General features: G+C 39.1%; 1 protein-coding gene across 5 annotated transcripts in view; it reads left to right on the top strand.

Moving 5' to 3' along the window:
* Positions 1-22,623, top strand: part of LOC145985364 (uncharacterized) — an 88,796-nt gene that overhangs the window by 11,886 nt on the left and 54,287 nt on the right. For all 5 annotated transcript variants that reach the window (XM_083119303.1, XM_083119306.1, XM_083119305.1 and 2 more), the window contains exon 2: positions 9,972-10,124. In XM_083119303.1, the coding sequence (XP_082975429.1) occupies positions 9,972-10,124 (153 nt within the window). The remainder of the gene's footprint in view (positions 1-9,971; positions 10,125-22,623) is intronic.

Raw genomic sequence — 22,623 nt, 5'->3', positions numbered from 1 at the left:
TTCGTCTGACAATTTAATACTTAATAGGAACTGGACACTACCCCCCTCCCCAAATAATACTCACTACCCGTCCCTTAGCAGTATACGAAGTGATTATTACATGTTAACGAAGATCAACTTCTATCCAATGCTGACATTTTTATTCCATCACAAAAAATCAAAAGCAAAAATTTCCCCCAAAAGTTGGGTGGACGTAACTTGCGTCCGCAAACCCACCCGTGGGCACCCCTGGGAGCGCGTTGTGGGAGGACAGGATACTCTAATTACCATTTTAATCTTCGTTTTAAAAGTTGTTCAAAGACAAAAATGGTAATTGGGGATCATTTTGAAGGGAGTTTGCATTTACCACTTTGGTTTTTCCGAGTTCAATGCTGCTTTTATTTAATTTTTTTACTACCTCACCTCGACTTTCCGACCAAGTCCCCGGAATCCCTCACCAAGCAAGATATTGACGATTGGAAGCCGTGGCAGCATTCTTTCGAAGATATCCATCCACTGTCTACAATATATTAGGATAAGATGTGTGATATCAAACGATTACTTTCCTTTCCTTCTTATCTGTCAAGAGTATGTAAGGTTAGGAAGAGTGGGCCTTCCACACAGGTAGTTATCTGGGCTATTTCTCCTCTTTGAAGTAAATGTAGATGAAAACAGTATTTGCATATTTCGTAGCCAGATCGGGATTCAACCTGGAACATAGTGCTAAACATCTACAAGAAAACTTATTGTTCCGTAAATAAAGTGTTAAAAATAATAATAAAATTTAAAAAAAAAACAACGGAAAATTCAAGTCTCTAGCACTAAAGGGCAAAAAATAACTAACGGCTTCCCGCTACTCCATGCCAATACACTCGTGTCGTCTGCTTCACCGCCGAAATGTTTTCTACGTTGCCAGAATTCATCGCTCAGTTTTTTCTATTTACTTTTGAACATTCGCCACAATCTATCTCCCTCGGATCTGAAACTAAGGCACTTCCATATGGAAAATATCCTAGAACAGTGATACATCCAAACACCCCCTAAATTTCCTCAACACGTGCCTAAAATTTTTCACAACGGTCAAATTTATGGTCATTTTGCCTCTAAATGTACCCTTACGCCCATCTAAACACGAACTTGCACTTTCCCAGATGGAAAATTTTGAATAAACCCCTGTCCTAGAAGCACTACCATAGGAGAGGAGTGCAGCGCCGGTGGCCGGTCCTCCTTTCTAGGTGTCTGTCCGGTGTCCGGGTGGATTTTTTAGAAATCGGTAAATGTCCTCCTCTTTTGTAAAGAATATAGCATCGATCATAGCAAATGTGCTGCATTATATTAGAGGCGCCCTAAAATTAAAAGAAGGACATTAAAATAGGAAATGAATGTGAACTTATTTCAATTTTCTTCTGACAATGCGCAGTTATATACTCTATTGGCACTTCAGTTTATTTAGTGTCCTCTTTGTATGACCTTGTCCCCTTTTTTCACCATGCTCTGTCATCTTTTTTGAATGTATGTGTCTGGTCACCCTAATCACAGCACGCTACGACGCCAGAGGTCCTGGGCATGGGTGCTCTTTGTACAGAGCATTCGCTACGAGACTCTGCGGCAAGGGGCCGGCATCAGCACTTCTCTTTCCTGGTGAACGGGTCCGCGGCAGTCGCTCGCTAGTCTGTTTTTTTCGCTCTCTTTCCCCTTTCTGTTGACGTTGCAGACTGACGCCAGTATAATTCTCCCTGGGAAGGTGTGTTGTGTCGTGTCCGTGTGTTGAAGATTGAGGCTTAATATGACACCACAAAAGTTTACATTACAACAAAGGATTTATCTTGTCGGGTGTTACTTCGGAAAGAGGAATTGTGGAGAAGTGCAACGACGTTTTACAACGAAATTTCCTGGTGTTCCCGTTCCACATAGGACCACTATATTAAACCTCGTAAAGAAGTTTAGAGTAACAGGCTCACTTCTGAATAAAAGTAGAAAGAAAAATGGGGAAATAAAGTATACAATCCGCACACCATCCGTGAGTTAAAAGAGAGTATTGTACGAAAAACGGGAGAATTACAGTAGACGAACTTGCACGTGTAAATGCCAATTTCCTTCGGAGATGCCAGGTATGTGTTGCAGCAGAGACATCATTTTCAACACCTTCTGTAGTCAAGGTTAGTACACAATATGAAAACTGCAATTTTAATAGCCGACTCTAGCGACTGTCGCTGAACGTTCACCGGGAAAGACAAGCATTGATGCCGGGCAGCTTGCCGCAGAGTCTCGTAGCGAATGTCAGGGAATGCTCTGTATATGTCCCTTCATCAGTTTCATTGTATCATCACTCATCTTCATCTTCGTGTGAGTATTCAGAGTTCGGCTTTATTTTTGCTGGTGGTAACCTAATCAGGCACGAGCCATTCACAATGTTTTGGCTTTTCTCTTAGTCAAGTTGCCATAGATAGAACGTCGCCAAGATTATCGACAGTATATCAAGTCCCTAAAAGTAAATGTCAAACTTGGTGATTTCTTTTTTTTTTTTTTTTGCTCAGGTTTTTAAAACTTTACTTTTGTAAATTATGCATTTTCAGGCTCCCGTATCATTGATAGAAACTGACAAATGAGAATTGTAGCTTTATTTAGCTGTTATCTACTTTACTGAAAACTCAAGACCTCAAATTATAAAATAAGTCACGCATTCTCACAAGTCTATTTTATGTCGCTTTTGTATAAGAGCTTTTCTTAGTATTTTTTTTTTCTGACGGCTCGTTACAACGCTATGGTCCCTCGAAAAATCTGAATTTTATTCAGAATCCTTACAATATCGCTACATAGGTTCACAGTTTGCCACTTTGAGGCGGGGACAAGTAGTGTTTACAAATCTAGACGAGGCCGAGAACAAAACAGGCATTTACAATTTGAGACGTCACGAGGCGCCTCGATACAATTCATAATATAGCCTTTCACGAAGGAATGAAGTAGCTCTTTAGTTGTAATAAAAAGTTAAGACATATTCATGTTTGGAGAATGAAATATCAGTTTATAGGACGTAGATAATTCGAATCTGCATTGTTTTGGGTGAACTTAAATACACATGAAGAACCCCGGCACGGTTGTAAATTATTATTTTTTCTCATGTCGTGGAGGTGCGATAGAGTACCGCAAAAGTACGAAGTAGAGACAACGAAAATTGATTTTTTTAAAAAAATTTCGCAATTCGCCACTATCATTTTAGATGCATGCATATCGAGATTTGCAAAGCATAACGAGACACATTGGTTTGTGGGGAATATGTGTATACAGAATACAACTGGGTTCTCTGATTTTGAACTTTTTCCCGTTTTAAGTAAGTTAAATAAGATAAGGCTTATGAAAATATCAGCTCCTCTATAGTATGTGAGCTTTGGGTACAGAATTTATCAATGAACTTTTGTCTTTCGAATGTTTAGTGTCACAAGGCCATCTTTCAAGTACCAGGGGATCCATGTGTAGACATTTCCCACGTATCTGGCTGTTATCTTATCCAGATATTGGTGTCATTCAGGAAATTTCGAGAAAATCAAATTTAGAGAAATACATTATATGAGAGTTTAAAGTTTTACTTCTGTCCACATAGCATTATGTATCTAATTGTTTGTTCGTTGCAGCGGTGATAGTGGATAAAGGACAGTAGTGTAACACCACAAATAATATGGTTATCTGTGGTAACACTGTACAAAGCCAGAGATCCCAGTTTGAAACCCTGGCTAATCCGTCGATGTGTCATTACATTTGTTCCATCATACAGTTCTTGTTATTCTTATAGTCCCTATTAACCTAGCATGTATAACATAAATTACCAAAATAGAGACAGAGAGAGGTAATGAATGGAACATGCATATGTACTTCGTTTTTTTAAAATTTCCAAAGAAGCTTTCACACTGAGGCGACGCATTTCGCGTGTCACTTGAATTACTACAATGTGAAATGTTGGTATGTTGATTGTCATTTCGGTGTGAAATCTGCCTAAACACGTAAAAAGTATCAGTTTAGTGTGGAAAGTAGCTACAATTGCAAAGTTCTTTCGCTGCGAAGCCAAGTATTGTGTGTTTGCTCTCTATTTTCGCACTTGTTTCATTCTTAGTGCCATACATTGGCGGATTAACGACCTCCCTTTGGGCAGATGAGGGATGACCTTTATTTTAGCTGCCATTCGTCGGGACCATTGCATATTTGTTTAGTGTTACTTTTGGACGTTGTACCCGAGGGTGAACGCTAAGTTCTAGACTTCAAGGGAGACGCCAGTTGTTACTCTTATGTCAATTGGTAATGTATTGTTTGACCTTTAGGCTGGGAAGCGATTGCTTAATTTTAGGCATGTGAGAGGATTTTTATATGCATAAAGGGCGGCATCATTTACTCTTCTAATTGACTATTTGTAATTAGTTTTAGATGTCTCAACAGGTGATGGCTCATTTAACATCAAAGGGAGGGCCGAGCTATCACCTCATCCGCCCTCCCTATTAATCAGCAGTTGGTGCTATAACTAATCATGCAAAATTGGTATACAAATATATAGTTACAGTAATCATTGAAGAAATTTAAAATACAAGAATGCGGTACATGTACTCTATTGTTCTTTCATTACCCTTCCTCAACATCTCAAATTTACCACTAGAAATATGCGACCTAGAAGCGAACAGAACATGTTGACATAACAATGTATTGTTTCAATATAATCCATCAGTGGCGTAGCATGGGCATTTCGGGTGGCAACGCCAAGTCCGAAGGAGGTGTCCGCCCTTTTGTGCTTAATAATTTACTTATGGTATTACTCGCCACAGGTATTGTTTATTTGCCTGAAGTCAGCTTTGTTTTCAATAAAACATTATTCAGGCATGTTTTAGCTAGAAAATGCCACAAATGTTTTGAACTCTGGTGTTTTATACTTTTCCGTATGACGCAAGTCATTAGAAAACCTACCTGAATCACAAGCGCCTCTGAATAACAGTAGACGTCATTGTTGTGGGTGATCCAACTACTGATTGATTTGGTTTATTTTATTTTGCTTTTCTACCACTTTTGGTTAATCGCGAATATGAATATGAGTGATGATATTTATGAAGTTGATGAAGGGACACTCATAAAGAACACCCGTGCTAACGCCGGGATTCGAACCATTCGAACCAGGGATTTCTGTCGTCTTGGCGCGCTGTGCAAAACGCACTGACACGGATGTGGGTGGATGATCCAACTATCGTTGGATTAGTACTTCAGACCAATGTTTATTGCATCTTGGAATGGTGATAAACATTTTAAAATAATTTTGTCCACAGACCAGTCGATGTTAAGAGTTTTCAAATGAATGCTAAACATTTCCATTGACACAATATTAAGCTGTTAGATGCTAACGGAAAAAAAAATAATAAAAGAATAGTTTTGCGGGTTAAGTGGTAGAGCAGGCACAGGCTGAACTTCTACCACGAGGACTTCACCAACTTATTTGACAAAAACTGTGTTGATCTTTTAGTTTTTAATACACATCGCTGTTCGTGCGATACATTATACCATGCAATGGTCATTAAGAAATGGTATATTTGAATTTGGTAAAGTTACGTCAGTCAGTATTGCGTATTGTAGCATCACATAGCACGAGTGGCACGAGCGCGAAGAAACGGGTAGGAATTCTACCGCTGCCGTCTGCTTCAGAAGACAGGAAGGGTCACATGAACCAATCACGTAGCCCTCTGCTCCATACGCTGGCGTACGAGAGAGCATTTGCGCGCGTGCTGTAGAGATCCAAGCTTTCCCTCCAGAAAGACAGCAAGGAATATAGAGTTATTTACGCCGAACCTGCCCGGCGTCCAGGCAGGAAAGGCATTGAAAAAATGTTGGAACGAGTGTTGTTAGTGTAGCGTTGCAAGCGGATCGCAAAATTAGCTATTATAATGCCATGAAGGTCGAACATATATAAAATTAGTCGAGATTTACTTTATATTTACAGCATTTACGTATTTTTGAAATTTTAAATCGGGGAACGCCGGGCGTATGGGCGTACCATAACGCTACGCCACTGAATCCAATAGATTTGTTTCCAAACACGGAGAGAAAAAGATCTAGTCTTGCGTCCATAGTTTATTCTAAGCTACGTAATGAATATTCTCCTGGGGTCTTCCTGATGACAGTGACAGTTGTCACCTTGTAAAATGGTGCCGTGTTCGATACCCAGTAGAGTTGACAGATTTATTTAGTGTCGTTTCATACTTTCCACGTGATTTCATATATCTTAGAATAGAATCATTATACTGCAATTTCCTGCTTAGTCACCAGAGGGCTAGGAGGAACTGGCTTCGAATTTCGTTTCAATGTTTACATGCTAGGAGCACCAATGTGGAACGTTTTTCTTTTTATTTAGGTTATTTTCTCTTTTTTTACTTCTTGGTTAAGGATGAGCCAAACGGATGATGTGACGAACACAATAATACGCCCATACCTGACATAAAGTTCGAACCCGAGACATCCGATAAAGTAGAAGGTTACGATGACCAACCACCACGGAGACCAGCCATTTCTCAGCTTGTTTGGTCCTTGTGTGTGTTTTAGAACCGAGAACAACCATACGCAACATATTTTCATATTGTGCAGGAACAAATCTATCCCTGCAATTACCCCCTCCCATCTTGTCCGGGAAGGGTTAATTATTGTTATTATTTTGAGGTTTTCATAATTTACTATATATTGTTATTTTCCGATGACAATCGTTTAATTTTATATGTCTAGTGGTGGAGGGATGATTGCCATTATTCATTTCATACTTTCCGGTGGATAGGCAACTGAAAAGACTTTTTCTTGTTTAAAATATAATTGTTTGCTTACGTGCGTGTGGAAAGTGTGTGTGTGTGTTGGGGGGGGGGAGCCCCGAATACGAATCAAGGCGAATGAAGACTATTTTTGAAATGGATGTCAGACAAAATAAGTTTTTTGCCGGGATTACGAAATATCCGATTCCGCAATCATATTATTTAATATTTCTTTACCTTCCAGAATCATGAAATATGTGTGAACTATATTTTATTCCAAAGCTATTGAATCTCGCAATTTTGATATAAAAAGGAACATGCAAAGATGTTTTAATGTCTGATTTGTTGAAGGCGTTGTAACGCCTTGTTGCATTAGATGTATAGTAATGTCGCTTTTTTTCACATGCGGAAATAGAGATTGTTAACCTGCACTCGAAGTAATTGTCCATTCACTCACATGAGTGTAATTCCGGACCAGTTGATTACAGAGTAATGAAAGGTCATGCTTTTGTTTCTTTATGCTACGTATTAGGTGCATGGCGTTCATGGTCCTGTATAACAACATGCCGTGCCAGGTTAATTGTAAACCCACCTTTTGTTAATTGTAAAGACCAACTTCCGCACTTTCACTCCCATTTATCACGTTTAGCAGCATGTCCATTCTGGTAACGGTCCTGGCACAAGTATTATTTATTTTCTTTAATCACTCACTCTTATCTTACTCCCCTTTCTTTTAGGTTTCAGTTTTTATTACAATTATAATAACAATAATGCTGATGCTCTTCTATGATTTCGCATTTTGAAGTTAATGCCATGAAATGACGAGTTTCACATCATATTATGTTCAACATAAATGGGACTTCGGTCCTGTGATGGACAATTAAATTAAATGAAACAATATTAAAATGGGCATTGAAGGTGGGAGTTGTAAACTAACTAACTCTCTAGCCTTCTCAAACCCGAAGGTTCATGGCTGCAGCAACATCTGTCCCTATCCTGAGCAAGATCTATATACTCTTTTCCATCCCTACCAATTTCCTTTAGGTACATCTCAACGTTATCCGTCCATTTTCATCTTGGCCTTCCTACAGGTCTCTTACCATCAGGTTTCCCAACAAGAATCCTGTAAACTTTTCTTTCCTCCCCCATTCGTGCCACATGGCCTGCCCACCTAAGTCTTCTTGATTTAATCATTCTAATAATATCTGGACATGAATACAAATTATGTAGTTCTAAATTATGTAACCTTCTCCACTCACCTGTCTTCTCAATCCTTTTAGGTCCAAATATTTTCCTAAGGATCTTATTTTCAAATACTCTCAATTTATGTTACTCTTTCAATGTAAGGGACCAAGTTTCGCATCCATATAATACTACAGGCAAAATTACTGTTTTGTATATTTTAACTTTTAGTTTCTTAGATATTAAACGAGAAGACAAAAGTTTATGAAGAGAGAAGTAACATGCATTTCCTGAATTAAGCCTGCTTTTTATTTCCTCTTTAATATCATTTTCATTTGTTAGTATTACTCTAACAAATGAAACTGGTTCAAACGAGTTGTTATCAATAATTAGATTTTGATTATTACCTAACACTTGGTTTCGGCTTGTAAGCATATATTTAGTTTTCTCTATGTTAACTTCCAAACCTATCTCTTTAGCAGTTTTGAAAAATATTTTAGCATTATTCTTAATTGTATTTATATCATCCCCTAATAAGTCTACATCATCTGCATATGCTAACAACTGTGCCACACCGTTTAATTTAAGTCCTTCGTTAGTTTCTTTTGCCTTCCTAACAGCATATTCTAAGGCAAAATTAAAGAGCAATGGAGATAATGCATCTCCTTGTTTTAAAAGTGGGAGTGCTGGAATTGACAAAATTATTTTCACCAAATCTTATAACGTAATACGTTGATGAAGCATGTTTCTTAAAACTGTTGTCTTTGCATTTTCTTACTTTGAGACCTCCAATCTTAGACACGAAATACTCTTTACACCTGACTCATTCTTGCCATTCCTGGTTTTGGTTTCGAGCCCCGGCCAGAGAATGGATGTTTCTTTCATTAGTTTCATTATCGTCTCATTAATCTAACCTAAAAAGGTGGTGACGATGTAAAATAACCTCATACAAACAAGCAAACTTTGCATAGTGGTAACAAGGGGTCCCAAGTTCAATACCTGTAGCCTGTAGAGGCACATTGCAGTGGTTCATATTTCACTTTAAACTGTAGGTCCTTTCCCGATTAGCCTATCTGTGTATAAAGAGGACTTAAATAACAATTAAAACAAGCAAACTATCCCTCAGGGTTGTCCTATGATCCCCATTGATTAGAAGATGTGTGATCCCCGGAGCCGCTTTATGCTGGCACATTGTGGCTGAAATGGCCACCACTTGTAGACAGATGTGACACTGGCCCACAGTGATTTTGTTCATTGAGCAATTTTGGTTTATTCTTATATTACCATGTGTGCTAATTCTGAATATGAAGTCAGATTTTCTGGGGAGTCTCCATTTCTTTGCAACAGTTGTGAGCTTGGAAGACTTTCCCTGTTTTATCTTTGGGTAATATATCAACATAATATATTAGTTTCACATTCTTATTCTTGTCAATGGCATTTTTAAGTAATACTTTCAAAATTGGATGAGCTTCTGTAGAGTTCAGATGGTTGTGGTCAATATTTGAAGGAAATATATCGTGTTTGGTATAACATTATAGATGCGTTTACTTCAGTGTCATCAGAATTCTTATTGTTAAGTGTTTCAAAATTGCATTTTTCTCATTTTTGTGTAACAAACCGACCTCTCTTCCACTTATACCTTCTACTTCGGCAGTTTGCAGACTGAGGTGTCTGGATGTCTACAGCCAGTATAATCCTCTGTAGGGTTGTTGTGTGTTATCCTGTGTTTTCTCCTTTTAACCCGCTAAGGAGATAATAATCCTCAGAGAGAGTGTTGATTTTACCTATCGTAAGGATCTAGGCCGCGTATAATGTGACGGGTGCAAATAGCCTGCAACCAGAATCACTGTGTGGCCTACCAGGAGTTCATGTGTATATTCCGATGTTCCCCAAGAACACCAAACAATTTCCAGGTTTAATTATCTACCATGTAAATCTGTGAAGGAATAAACAGATCCCTAAGTGTTCTGTTGTTGGTATTTATATGTGTGTGTTACACTGTTGTAGAAACAATATCGTGTCTTATTCTTGATTTCTCTCTTTCAGTTGGAGTGTCTCAAGCGTTTGGTGCACGTGAACCACTTCGTCAACGTGAAAACTTCCCGTTTCCTTCAAACTCCGCTACACATAGCTGCATTTGGTGGGCATCCAGATTGTGTGCAGTGGCTTTTGCGCGAGGGTGCAGATCCAGACCAGCGTGTAAGTAATCCTCTCGATCATTTGTAAACAATAGTGTAAGTGTGTATACACTGGCGTGCCCAGGGATTTTTCTAAGATGTAGATAAGCTTTCTTCTCCTTTTTTTTAAAGCAGACACCTTGCAATCAAGTGCACCCGGGTTCCGTACTCGGTGGAGGCACAAGTTTTAACTCCAGGTCGAGTCCAGATTACAGTATCTGTGTATAAAGTGGACTTGAAAACAAACTTTGAAACTTTTTTGTCCTTATCAGATAAGTTTTATAGTTTGCAATATTTTCTTACGTTTAATTTTAGTAAATTTGGCCCATCACCCCACCGACCTCCCCTCGGGTACGCCACTGTTTGCGTAGCATCACCATTGTGTTGTACATGCAAGAGCAGAAGTGGGTTGGAGTGCAGATAAAAATAGGAAAACGTGACTAAAATCAAACAAAAGATTGATAGAAAATGCAATGCAAGGATATGTGCTCCGATTGAAAATGATGGAGAGCTCGAAGATCGATACCTTGAGAAAGCTACTCCCTTTCGACGACCTTTCTACATCGTGATGTCCCAAGAAATACCATTACGTTTGCTCTCTTCATCCTTTCCTGGCACATTATCATGGTTCGCCAATTAATATTAAAAAGAAAAACGAAAGACTTCCTTAACTCCAGAACTCTTACCTTCTGAAATACTATTGCCTTTACAAGAATATTTACTTGGTTTTACATCGCTTTTCTGTCACTTTTAGCAATATCGCTTGCAGTTTACGGTTGTTACAAGCATATAAACACAATTTTTGTTGTAACGTTTCGGGAGAATACACTTTTTTTTAAGCAATGAAATTTACCCCTTCCAAGAGAATTAGGTAGCAGCTCCTGGAAACTGAATAAAATAATAATAATGGAAACAAAGAGTGATAAAATCTTATCCAGCACTGGTCTCAGTAAAGACTCGGTTCAGATTGCCAATCTGTTGATTCTCGCTTGATACACCGTGTCGAAATTTACACCATTTCTGGTTTCATACAATGTCGCTCAAGCATAACAGCGTGAGAATTATCCAAACTAGAATTTCTGGTCTTCCGGCACTTAGGCTCGAAATAAATGCTCATCTTATACGAAACCGTACCTTATCCAGCGTTTGAAGAAGTGGAAAATGTTCACTGGGGGATGTTTGGTCGAGGCTCGGGTCCAGCTGGTAGGATGCTTTGCAAAAATTTTGCTAGCTGGGGCGATACCATTTCCCCCTCACTTCGAGCACTGACCTCATCCCTATGAAAAGAGTACCGTTACCAATTTTATTCTCGTTGCATTATGGAATACAGATGAATTGCGCATTGTGAACGAAAGGAAAGCAAACCGGTTACTATGTTTAGGACATCGTCCTTTTTGCTATTTCCGCGAAGAAGAGAAATCTGTCAGGATCTTGAAATAGATGACCCTGCCTCGTGGAATGAGCTAACAGGATGCCGTTCGCAGGAGACGGATGCTCAGCAGCGCGGCATGCTCTGTTGCTAGGCGTCGGGCCGCGGCAGACAGCCAATCAGGAAGTGCAAGCTCGTGCCCACAGGCTTTCTTCGCAGTCTGCAGTGTTGCCACACAGCCGTCTTATCCTTCAAATCATGCGTGCTTGCAGAGTCTGCCATGATTTTTCCTTTTTTTTAATTCTGGTGTGCCAAACTTTTTGCCAGCGGTGTGTTTCCATAGGGGGCTGCCGTTGGCGTACTGCCTGACGTTCTCTGGTAATCAAAGGACACTTTCCAGTCGCGCATGTTTCAGTTCTTCGGATCCAGTTTTAAACTTTGGTTGCATGTATGCATGATAAAAATGCAGCTGCCTCCTAGCAAAATTTTTAGTTTAGTTTGAAGTTCACTTCATGTACAATCGCGACTAGACCGACATTTTAAAGTGGGATGCAAACCACTCTGCCTCCGCCGAGAATCTAACCCGGGTCCCTTAGTGTACAAAGCTAGAGCATTAACCTACACTGTGAGAGAAGTAAGAGGTTTCGTCTGAGAAAACATTATTAATTCTCTTTGAGGTAGTCGACAGACTGATATTCAACAGCATTCATATATTTCTTATTTTAGTTGACGATGATTGATTGATGTGGTTTATTATACTTCGCTTTTCTGCAATTTTTGGCTAATTGCGAAGATGAGAATGAGTGGTGATATGAAGAATTGATGAAGGAACGCTCACACAGAACATCCATGCCTAGGCCAGGAATTCAACCCGGGACCCTGGGCGTCATAGCGCGCTGTGCTAACCATTCCGCCACGGAGGTCGCCTATTGGCGATGAGAATGAATGATCATGTGGAATCGATGACGGATGAATATGATGCAGATACACCCATGGCCATGCCCGGAACCCAACCCGGAAACTTTTATAGCGTGGTAGTTTTTTTCTTTCTTTTTTAAGTCCAATCACGCGTCCTAAACATGGTAGTGTTTTTTTTTTAAGTGCAAAAAGTACTGTCGCGCAAGTTAAGTTTGCTGTGGATTTCCCTTCTGCGCCATCCTTGGTGTAGTTGTATTAAGATATTACCAGTGTGGTATTTGTAGGGGGGATGGGGGAATTCCCCCCCCCCCCTCTGCTTGATAAATTATATCCCTGGGGGAATGGTGTTTGGGGGGGACAAGAAATTATTGGCAATTTAGTTATTTTTTCCTACTTTGCCATTCAATTGCAAACATTTTCTGTCAGACAACTGGAAGCTCCATTTGGCGAACACAGATGTGACCTCAAGCGCTGCTCTACTCCTGGAACTGTCAAACAAGTGGCCCTTTTCTTTGTCCATGGAATTTGGCAGGAAAATGCATGTGAAAGTTACAATTTGGTTGCCTCGTGACTTGAACTTGTCACCTCAGAACGTCTCTCTTTCTTTGAGTGGAACAATTCGCGATTACAATTATCCGATATGCCATCTGGTGAGATTTTTAGGAACCACTCCGCGTAGGATACTTCGCTGCGCTGTGTTGAAGCCGTTCAAAGCATGAGGAACATGCGAAAAAGTAACGTCTGCTGTTCAGTTTTTGCTCTAAATCGTTTTGTGGGTCAGGACAAGTGAAAATCTTACATGTGTTTTCCATCCCGTGGAATCAACAATGTGAAATTTGTAAATAAACCAGGGAAAACAGAACTGATTGGCAAGATTGGCATAACTGAAATGCGGCAAGGAAATTACGAAGAATGTACGAGTCTGTTACTTTATTGGGATGTAAGGGGTGCTTCTTCCACGTACTGCACCCAATAGTCAACCTCACTTCCACGTAGTACATCCTGGACTGCAGACTAACGAGGCTCTGGCGACTGGCCCCATGGCCAGTATAATTTTGTTTGTGTTGTCGTGTGTTTTGTCCTTGTTTGTGCTGTGTGCTCCTTTACAGCCTCAGCTTTTAACGAGTCAGAAGATTTTAATATTTTATGATTTTAGTTATGCAACGTTAGAGTTGTTATGTGTCACGATAAGGGCTGGACCCCGTATAATATGACGGGTGCAAAATAGCCTTAGTGCTGACGCACCCAAAATTTTAAATTCAATTCAATGTTCACTTTATTTTCCGAAAGATGATTTTATTACCATGAGAGTAAGTTTTAAATTGTTCTTTACGAATACAACATTTTTTCTTCGGAAACTATGTAGTATGTATGTAATGAAATTGTTGTTGTTGTTATTATTATTATTATTATTATCCTGTGTAGTTATTAAACCAGCCTGCCTCTTTGTGGAAAGAATTGCAACGGCATGTTTAAATCTTTCTCCTGCCCAAGCTTTGCAATACAGGTGAATTGCTTTATTTTCAAATCATTTGAGAGCCCCAGTTACAACCGAGGTGCAGATGAAATAGCACTGCTTTGAAGAACCAGTGCGTATACATTAGTTTCGTCTTCGTTTTCAGTGTTATTTTTGCCTATCATAATTAAATGCTTCGCTCTCAGCACAGCTTCACCTTCGTTATAGTTCCTGGAGTTCACATAGCATTCGCAATATTTAAAAATATCGCGTAATTTAAACGTTTCTTTCATCCCAGCAATGACAACACGCTGCTATTACGTACTACTACTGAATGTAAACAAACATTTATCCTACATAGAGCGGCCATATTGGTGGCGACACTAGCGCTCAGGTGGTTATTTTAATCGCGAGTAGTACACGAAGATAGCCTACATAGAATTTTTGACGAAAGCACGATAGCCCTTTACGAAGTCATTTTTTAAAGAACAGTGTGCTTTTTTTTTTAATAATGAGTTAGATTTCTTTGTGAAGCTAGAATGTTAGTGGAAAAAGTGAGCATTACGAGTTCCAGACTCTGCTATATCAGGAATCTTCCTTCAAAATGAACGAGATCTAATAAAGCTGGTGGCAGTGAAGGCTGTGTTGATTTTGAAAATTTGCAAGTGCATCTACACAAGAAGGAGGTAGTAGTGAAGTGTTGAGTTTCTTTGATATTTCATGAAAGATTTAACAACTGTAAAATTACGTAGCCATGGATGGCTTGATGGATCTAGTGGTGAATTTACATACACATTATCTTTCATTGCCCACCTAACAAATTTTCAGAATTAACAAGCAAATAGAACTTGTGTTAAGTTCCTGGGTCCTGAGAAGCAAGTTAATGAGTAATTTTTATGATTTCGCAAATGTAACTGTAATTTAGCAAAGTAGTCTTGGGCGCTATTTTTATGTGGTAGAAAACTTTTTGATTCTGCCTCCCCCCAAACGTTATGCCCAAGTTTGATTCGGATCTCCAAAAGTTAGGTCCCAGACTAGATTTCTGGCGGTGGGTGACAAAATCTCACTTTATAAATTGTAGGCAAAGTCCTGATTAACTGTTCTGATCATAAAGTGGATTTGGCCATTTTTTTCTGTCAAGATACAAATTTACATCGGCAATTTTTCATCAATTATTAAAAATATGTTTTGTTCAAAGCTTTTTTAAAAATTTCAGTGACAAAACTAAGTGCGGAGAACCAATCATGTAATACGTTTCGTTTCTGTTTCGTGTGTGTACATATATATAGACAGTCGGTAGAATTCTCCCCCCCCCCCCCCCCCATCTGGAAATTTCTTAAATACCACACTGCATATTACAGTGACAATATTCGTGTGGTAAGCCTTATAACTGCAGTGCCGCTGCTAACTAAAGTTACAGACGAGCAGTTATTTGACGTCGCTTTTCTATTTCCTTAGACGAATCCCATACAAGATGTTGAATGATGATTTGATAACATGGATGGGCGAATGATCACAGAGAAACATCTATGCCTTATCCTGGAATCAAAACCCGGGATCTACAACTACTTCGCAGCACGATTTGAGCAGTTTTCATCTGAAATCTGCTGTACAACAGTCAGCCAGCCGAAAGTAGGGCAGGTCGTGATCTGTCGTTATGTAACTGTCGGATATAACCCTCAATATTCTCGTGTGGAAAAATCCTCCGTCGGACCACGAGACCTGAAGCGCTGTGAAGGTGAAAGTGATCTGGGAGAGGGAATGAATCCAGCACGTTTGTTCACTTTCACATGATTTTTTTTCCTCCTCTGTCGCCAGTGCGTGTATACTGGTGGAAGCCGTTGTTCCTCTCTCACCGTTACTTCATAAGCGTTTAGCGTTGAACACAATTTCAAGCCGTCGTTTTCTTATTCCAAGCGGGTTGTCATAGGTAGGCATATTACTGCTGAGTGTCCTTTTTCTGTCGCTGGTCTATTGTTTAGTGTGAAATGTACCAGAAAGAAACCATTTGCAGTTGCTTTACTAACTTTGTTAGGCTCAGTTTTTCACACACGGCAGTATTCAAAATGCAATGAATCCTTGCGACACGTACAATTACTGGCGAGTGAGGTGTTACATAAAACAGTGATGGTGGCCGTATCCCTAACAATTAAATATGCCTACATATGCAGTGGCACAAACTTTTCAAAAACATTGGGTGGGCTAAACTCTTGAGATTTGTTGTATAAATTTATGCAACACACAAGCCCTTATTGATTGATTTGGTTCATTTCACTTGGCATTTCTTCCATTTTTGGGCTAATCGCGAAGATGTGGATTTGTGATGATATGATGAAATTCATGAAGAGAGACAAGGAATGCCCAGACCGAGATTCGAACCTGGAAACCCTGGCGTCGTAGCGCGGTGTGATAACTCTGCCAGGGAGGTCCGCATAAGCCCTTACCGTCCATTACTTTCGTAATAACGATGATCACGGATAGTGTAAACAATTTAGAACACTGACAAATACAACAAATTGGAGGCTTAACAATTTATTATGAACAGTATTTAAAACTTGGGAGAATTCCTTAGGTGCATAAAAATGAAACTGTTTGTTTTGTTAAAGGCGGGGAATTTATTTCTAAAATATCTTAGCATTACGAGGCCGGGTATGGAGGGTAGGGGAGGCAGCGGCAGACCGTCGCATATCCTGCCTCATATTGGAGTAGCCACTGATATATTCTCCTACGGGATTAGTAGGCATGCTACGGAATATAGTAAGTGATAACAATAAAGTGAGACCTTTTATGTCTTAATGGTTAACATAATTGAATTTTCTCTTTGTAACGTTAAAGTATATTTGTATCATAAAACTTTGAAAACTGAAATCGTCTTCAGTGAAATGAAGAGAATGAAATATTAGTTAATATAATAAATAAATAAATAAATATGTTCTTAGTTGAAATGAGATACTGCTACACGGGTCAAGTATTTTCCACCTTAGCATTTACTAAGCCATGTTTAAAAAATAGCCACCGCCATAGATTCAGCTCAGATACATTTGCCAAAAAATCTTAATGCTATCATTTCAAAATTAAAGAAATATAAATTTGAGAGAAAGCCCATTACAAAATAGGAATTCTCTAACAAAGAATCTGGTTCAGTTCCAAAGACGATGCCAACTTTAGTGGTTGGAATCTTTGTTCATATGCCACATCTGGTAGAAATAATCGAGTCGGTTGTTATTCTGCTGGCCTTTTCTCGGAAGACTAAAAAACGCAGTGACGGTTGGTTGGGTGACTTCATTTGGCCTTGGGTAAGTGCCGTCATTCCGCGCTAGGACTAGCTTATGATAATTAACCTTCACTAGGAACATATGAATATTTTTAGTAGAACTCTCTATTCACATTTTCCCCTTTGTGTTTAATAAAATATATCTATTTATAAGCTCCGTCAAACTTCCCTTAGTTTACGAAACCTTAGATTACTGCAAACTTACAGTTGCTTAATGTAATATTTATCTTTTACAAATACTCCATCGCACAATTGGCCTTTAAGGAACAAGGCGCAAGACCTGCCTTAGCTTTATGTTCGAGTCCCAATGCTGCGTTTATGTAGTGATGTACGAATTAGCGTTATGGAATAATAAAAAATTCCCATGATGTACATTTCTTTTTGGCAGGCAAGCCAAATAATGATAAAAATCAAGAGGCAATTCCCGATGCAAGGTTCTTTTTAAGGGTAGGGTGAGAGTGATGAATGTCAGCGTGTTTTTCAAAAGACCTAACGACAGCAATTGTCTCGTGTCTCTATAGTGGCCCTTGTTTCAATAATGTGGTGTAATACTCTTGGAAGAAATTGATACATGTTAAAACTACGGGAGGCCTCCAAAGCTGCCCAAAGTGTATTGAATATTCCCTCTCTTGCTTCTCATTGGCTTTTAATAATGAAGACGATATCTGTAGTACGGTTTATCTGCATATCGGGTATCGGACAGTCAGTTGCTTATTTATAATTCCCGGCTTCAATATTTTTCTTATTTTTTGTTGTTTTTGTAGGTCAATCACGACGATGGGGTACAATGTAGCACGTGGTTCTGTGCGCACATCTTTCGACTTGGCTCGTACGCAGTTAAATGGTTTATTTATGCTTGCACGATAGTAACAGAACAAGTAAACTTTTTGATGGACGTTGGTTAGCAACATTGACACGCACGCGAAGCCGCTGTAAGTACGCTCAGGCGCATCCATGGTGCGCATTCGAATCGGCAGTTTGTTGTTTGTGTTGAACGTAAGAGGTTCTGTGTGCTGTAGTTCTGTGTTAGTGGTCGGCTTTCTGTTAAAAACAGGAAAAAATAGTGTTTTCTTAGTACTACTTCACATCTGTTGGAAATATTGAAGAAGCCGTAAGGAGTTACTTAGCTTGAATAAGTAAGTTAAATGTTCATTTTTACAATGATTCGGCACCAGCATAACATTTGTATATATTAATATGTAATGTTTGTGTTTTTCGGTATGTGTTTATTTCTTGGGGGGGGGGGGGCGCTTGTTCGTAAACAGTTGTTTTCTTGATTGGTGCAAGATGGAAGTATTCATGCAAGCATGCATAACTTTATCTCTACCTGTACGATGTGGTTGTGTGTAAGTTCGAAACGTTTCTGCTGCACATTCGTTTCATGTTCAATTCGTTTTGTGGGCCACGTGTTTGGCAAAATTGCCTATCTCACACCAGTGGCGGTTCCAAGACTGACAGTTGGACTCTTCGACGAATAATTTATCAAGAGTTTGCTAAGAGCTTGCTTCCTTGGTAAATTGATTGTGATATTTCGCTGCCATATCAATTGAGTTACCGAACTAGGCTTAGCTCGTTCGATTTTTCGTTTTCGTTGTTTTTCCCGGCTGACAAGAGACCTGGGTTAGAGCCCTGGCTGGTTGAGCCTACAACATATTTTCCGCTACATTTCCGGATAGTTAATAGATTGTGTTAACTTCGTATTTTTTTTGACTGAGGATGATTGGAAAAACCATCGTGAATCAAAAAAATTAGCATTCGTGATAAAGTTTCGAAGAATTAATGCATCCTTACTTGTATTGCCCTTTCATGGAGCATGATGTGAAACTAAAAGTACTCACCAGCTTCAAGCGGTTCATTGCAATGCCCTTCTAAGACAGACCTTCCTATTTCGAATGCCATTAATGTTCTTTGTATTCATTCCCTCCTCCAGTGGACAGTCTATTCTTATCACGACATACAAAAGTGCTTTATAGTGTGGTATTTGAAAAAAAAATCCAGTTGGGGGGGGGGGGGCGATTCTGGTAACTTACCTTCAAGCATAGGGCTTGTATACAGATTATACCCCCTCCCCCAAGAGCCGAAAATTGGCAAGCTCAGTGGAGTGCAGAAACCAGCCTCACTTCGCTTTCAAATACCTCCCTCCTTATAATTAATATGTCGACTGGGGTTCGTCGTGCTGACCACACGTCACCCCGTAACTGGTTGCATGATCTCCCTCCTCAGCAGGTGGAAGTCGGTAGGGGGACCCTGGCCCTCGCGGCCTGTTGCGCCACGTGTTTAAATATTGGTATAACTTCTACATAAACAAAGACAAATTGGCAGTTGGTGCATACTTATTTCTTTTACAATAGCAAATAAAAGATGAAAAAAATATTATTTTAGCCTTTGTTGTATAATTTTATCTGAACTTATTGGAAGACAAGGATTATATTGGGATCATATGGCTTTGAAGGACAGTAAAGACGTACTTATAGGTTTCCGGACCCCTCCTCCCACCCGAAAGACTTACTAAGTATGAAAATTAAGTGAAAATATACTCGTTTAGCATTTGTTGTATAATTTCCTCTGAACTTATTGGAAGACAAGGTTTATATTGGGATCATACGGGTTTGATGGACAGGAAGTATGTATTTAGGGGGTCCGGACCCCCACCCCCACCCGAATGACTTATTAAGTACGAAAATTAAATATAATGAAAATATACTCGTTTAGCATTTGTTGTATAATTTCCTCTGAACTTATTGGAAGGCAAGGATAATATTGGTATCGTAGGGCTTTGTAGGACAGGTAGGACGTATTTAGGGGGTTCTGGGGTGCGGACCCCCCCACCAAAAGACTTACGAAGTACTAAAATTAAGTAATGAAAATATTAGCATTTGGTTATTAATTTCCTTGGAACTTTTTAGAAGGCAAGGATTATATTGGGATCAAACGGCTTTGAATGACATTACAAAGAAGATTTATGTACACTACTACTCAATATGCATAAAATATTAATCAGAAACTTATTTCCGTCCAACTACATGTAACATCATTTTTTCTTATTCGAGATATATTCCATTATTCATCTATTTGACAATAATTTCATTGCCAGGGCACTTGTTTTTGTGTAAATTATTCCGATCTTAACTACAGGTAAGCTACGTAATGAATATGCACTGTTATATCTATTCTTATAGCTAGTCTTTTTACCTATTCGTGTAATATAATATTAATTTATGTATTGTATTTAGTATTAATTTTATTTAATTTAATTATTTTAATTTAAACACTATTATTATTATTATTATTCCTGACACACTTGGTTCGGACCCCCCCCCCCCAAACATATTTCTAGATACGTGCCTGGTTAAGACAGAAGACTATTATTATTTAGCGTCACTTTTCTGCCACTTTTTGTCTAATCACGCCGATGAGCATGAGTGATACGATGAAACTGATGAAGGAATACTCATAAAGAACGCCCAGGCCGAGATTCGAAATCGGGACCCCTTGGCGAGTGACTTGCACATGGTCACCATTTCATCCTCATCGTTGCGATTAGCTGAAATGTAACGAAAATGTATGGTTTTTTAAAAAAGTTTTTAAGTCCGCTTCATGCACAGATAAGCTAATCGGGACTGGACATACAGTTTAATGTGATCCTCCACCAGGTATCGAACCCGAGACTCCTTGGTTACCAGGCGACGACGGTACCACTACGCCACCGGGGAGGCCCAAGAGGCGCTCTTCTGAACAAGGTGGAATTTATACAGGGGATGCGCGTCCTGTATATTGCATGACGTCACGTGGAATCCCTTCACTTCCATAAACACTTAAAATTTTAAGTGTTTTATGCAATTAATTTACCACATATGCGTAAACTTGGTTTGAAATATCCTTGGAAAGTGGAAAATTATGTAGAATTGTCGTTTTGTGAAAATTTGTTAGTGCTTCTAACTTACTTCATGAGAAGTTCCCGACAACAAGAAGTGTCTGATTTGCCCCGTTTCTGTAAATTCCACTTTAATAGAGCTCGGATGCAGAAAAGTACCCCTTATTGGTTGATTTTTAAGATATGAAACGTAGTACACTGTGTTAGAAAGAGTGAAAAAATAAAAACTTTCACTCTCACGCTTTGTTTCACAATGCATTCCTGGTAAATCATGTTATCTCCGAACACTTATATCTTGTATTCCTCAATGGTGTACCTGCTAGTAATGCTGTCGCCTTGTAATCAAGGGGTTCCAAGTTGGATTTCCGGTGGAGGCGCATTGCACAGTGGTTCGAATCACTTTTTAACTATAGGTCCAGTGCCGATTAACCTGAGCATAAAGCGGACTTACATCAAGCTTTTGACTTAATCCTAACGCATTTGTACGATTAAAATACAGTATTGGCAAAATTATTTGACCCATTGTTAAAAAGAAGCATAGTACCTTGTTTTGAAAGTGTTATAACTAAATATATTTGACGATTGTTATAACTTTTTATGGGATTAAACTATTTGTCTGCTTCGAAATAATAGTGTTTCCCACAATCCTTTCTTTTACTGTGTCCCAAGAATAGATGGCAGCACGATTCTTTGCATATTCGCAAAAATGCCTGGGACAATACGTACATTGTTTACCGTGTTATTTATGCTATTTTTTGGTTATAACAAAGGAAATAATATTAATTCTGGTTGTTGTAAGGGTGCTCTTTATTTGTATCTTCGGAGCAACACGTAATTTCATAAACCACGTGGTTTGAAGTTTAGAAAAAAAAGAGTAAAAAGGATTTTACACAAACAATGATTAAAATGGGCTCAAAAAGAGCCAAAGGTGGGTCATATGAAGTACTGACTAGAAACGTGTTCAAATTCACTTACACGCGTGGAAAACCGTCAAAGATTAATGAGGTCATAACAATCGGAACTCTGGTGATCAGCATGCAGGCGACCCCCTTTGGGTACAAAAATTGCCCTATCATCTTTATTTGAGATCCATGGTTAATGGTGAAAGTGAAAGTAACTTTGCAAGTTGGGCTTGAAAGTGAAAGTAATGAAGTTGGTGGTAAGGAAACAGAAAGTGGTATGTAATGATTCCAGAAGATGCAAAACCACCAAGGGAAGTGTTCATCTCCTAGTTATATCATTGGGGAGGTGCTTCAGCTCGATTGATTGTTTGATTTATTTTATTTTACTTTCGCAAAGATGAGGATGAGTGATATGATGAAATTGATGAAGCGACACCCACAAAGAACACCCTTGCCCAGACTGGGATTCGAACCCGGGACCCCTGGCGTCGCAGCACGCTGTGCTAACCACTCCGCCACGGATACACCCTTTCATGCCGTTATATAATATACTGAAATGAATGGGGGATCAAAATTGTTATTTGTGTTCATTTTTACACACCTCATTTAAAGAAAAAATCTTTTAAAGATTAAGTGGAAATGTTTAGTTCCATATGAAGTTTACTTTGTGTTACCTCCCACAAAAAATCTCGCTCTCTGTTTTTAAACTTTTTGGATTAAATGAAAGA

This window comes from Lepisma saccharinum, chromosome 3, assembly GCF_977018435.1.
Source record: "Lepisma saccharinum chromosome 3, izLepSacc3.1, whole genome shotgun sequence".
NCBI classification, from domain to species: domain Eukaryota; kingdom Metazoa; phylum Arthropoda; class Insecta; order Zygentoma; family Lepismatidae; genus Lepisma; species Lepisma saccharinum.
The sequence above is the reverse complement of the archived record's forward strand: the minus strand, read 5'-3'. Positions and strand labels throughout refer to the sequence as shown.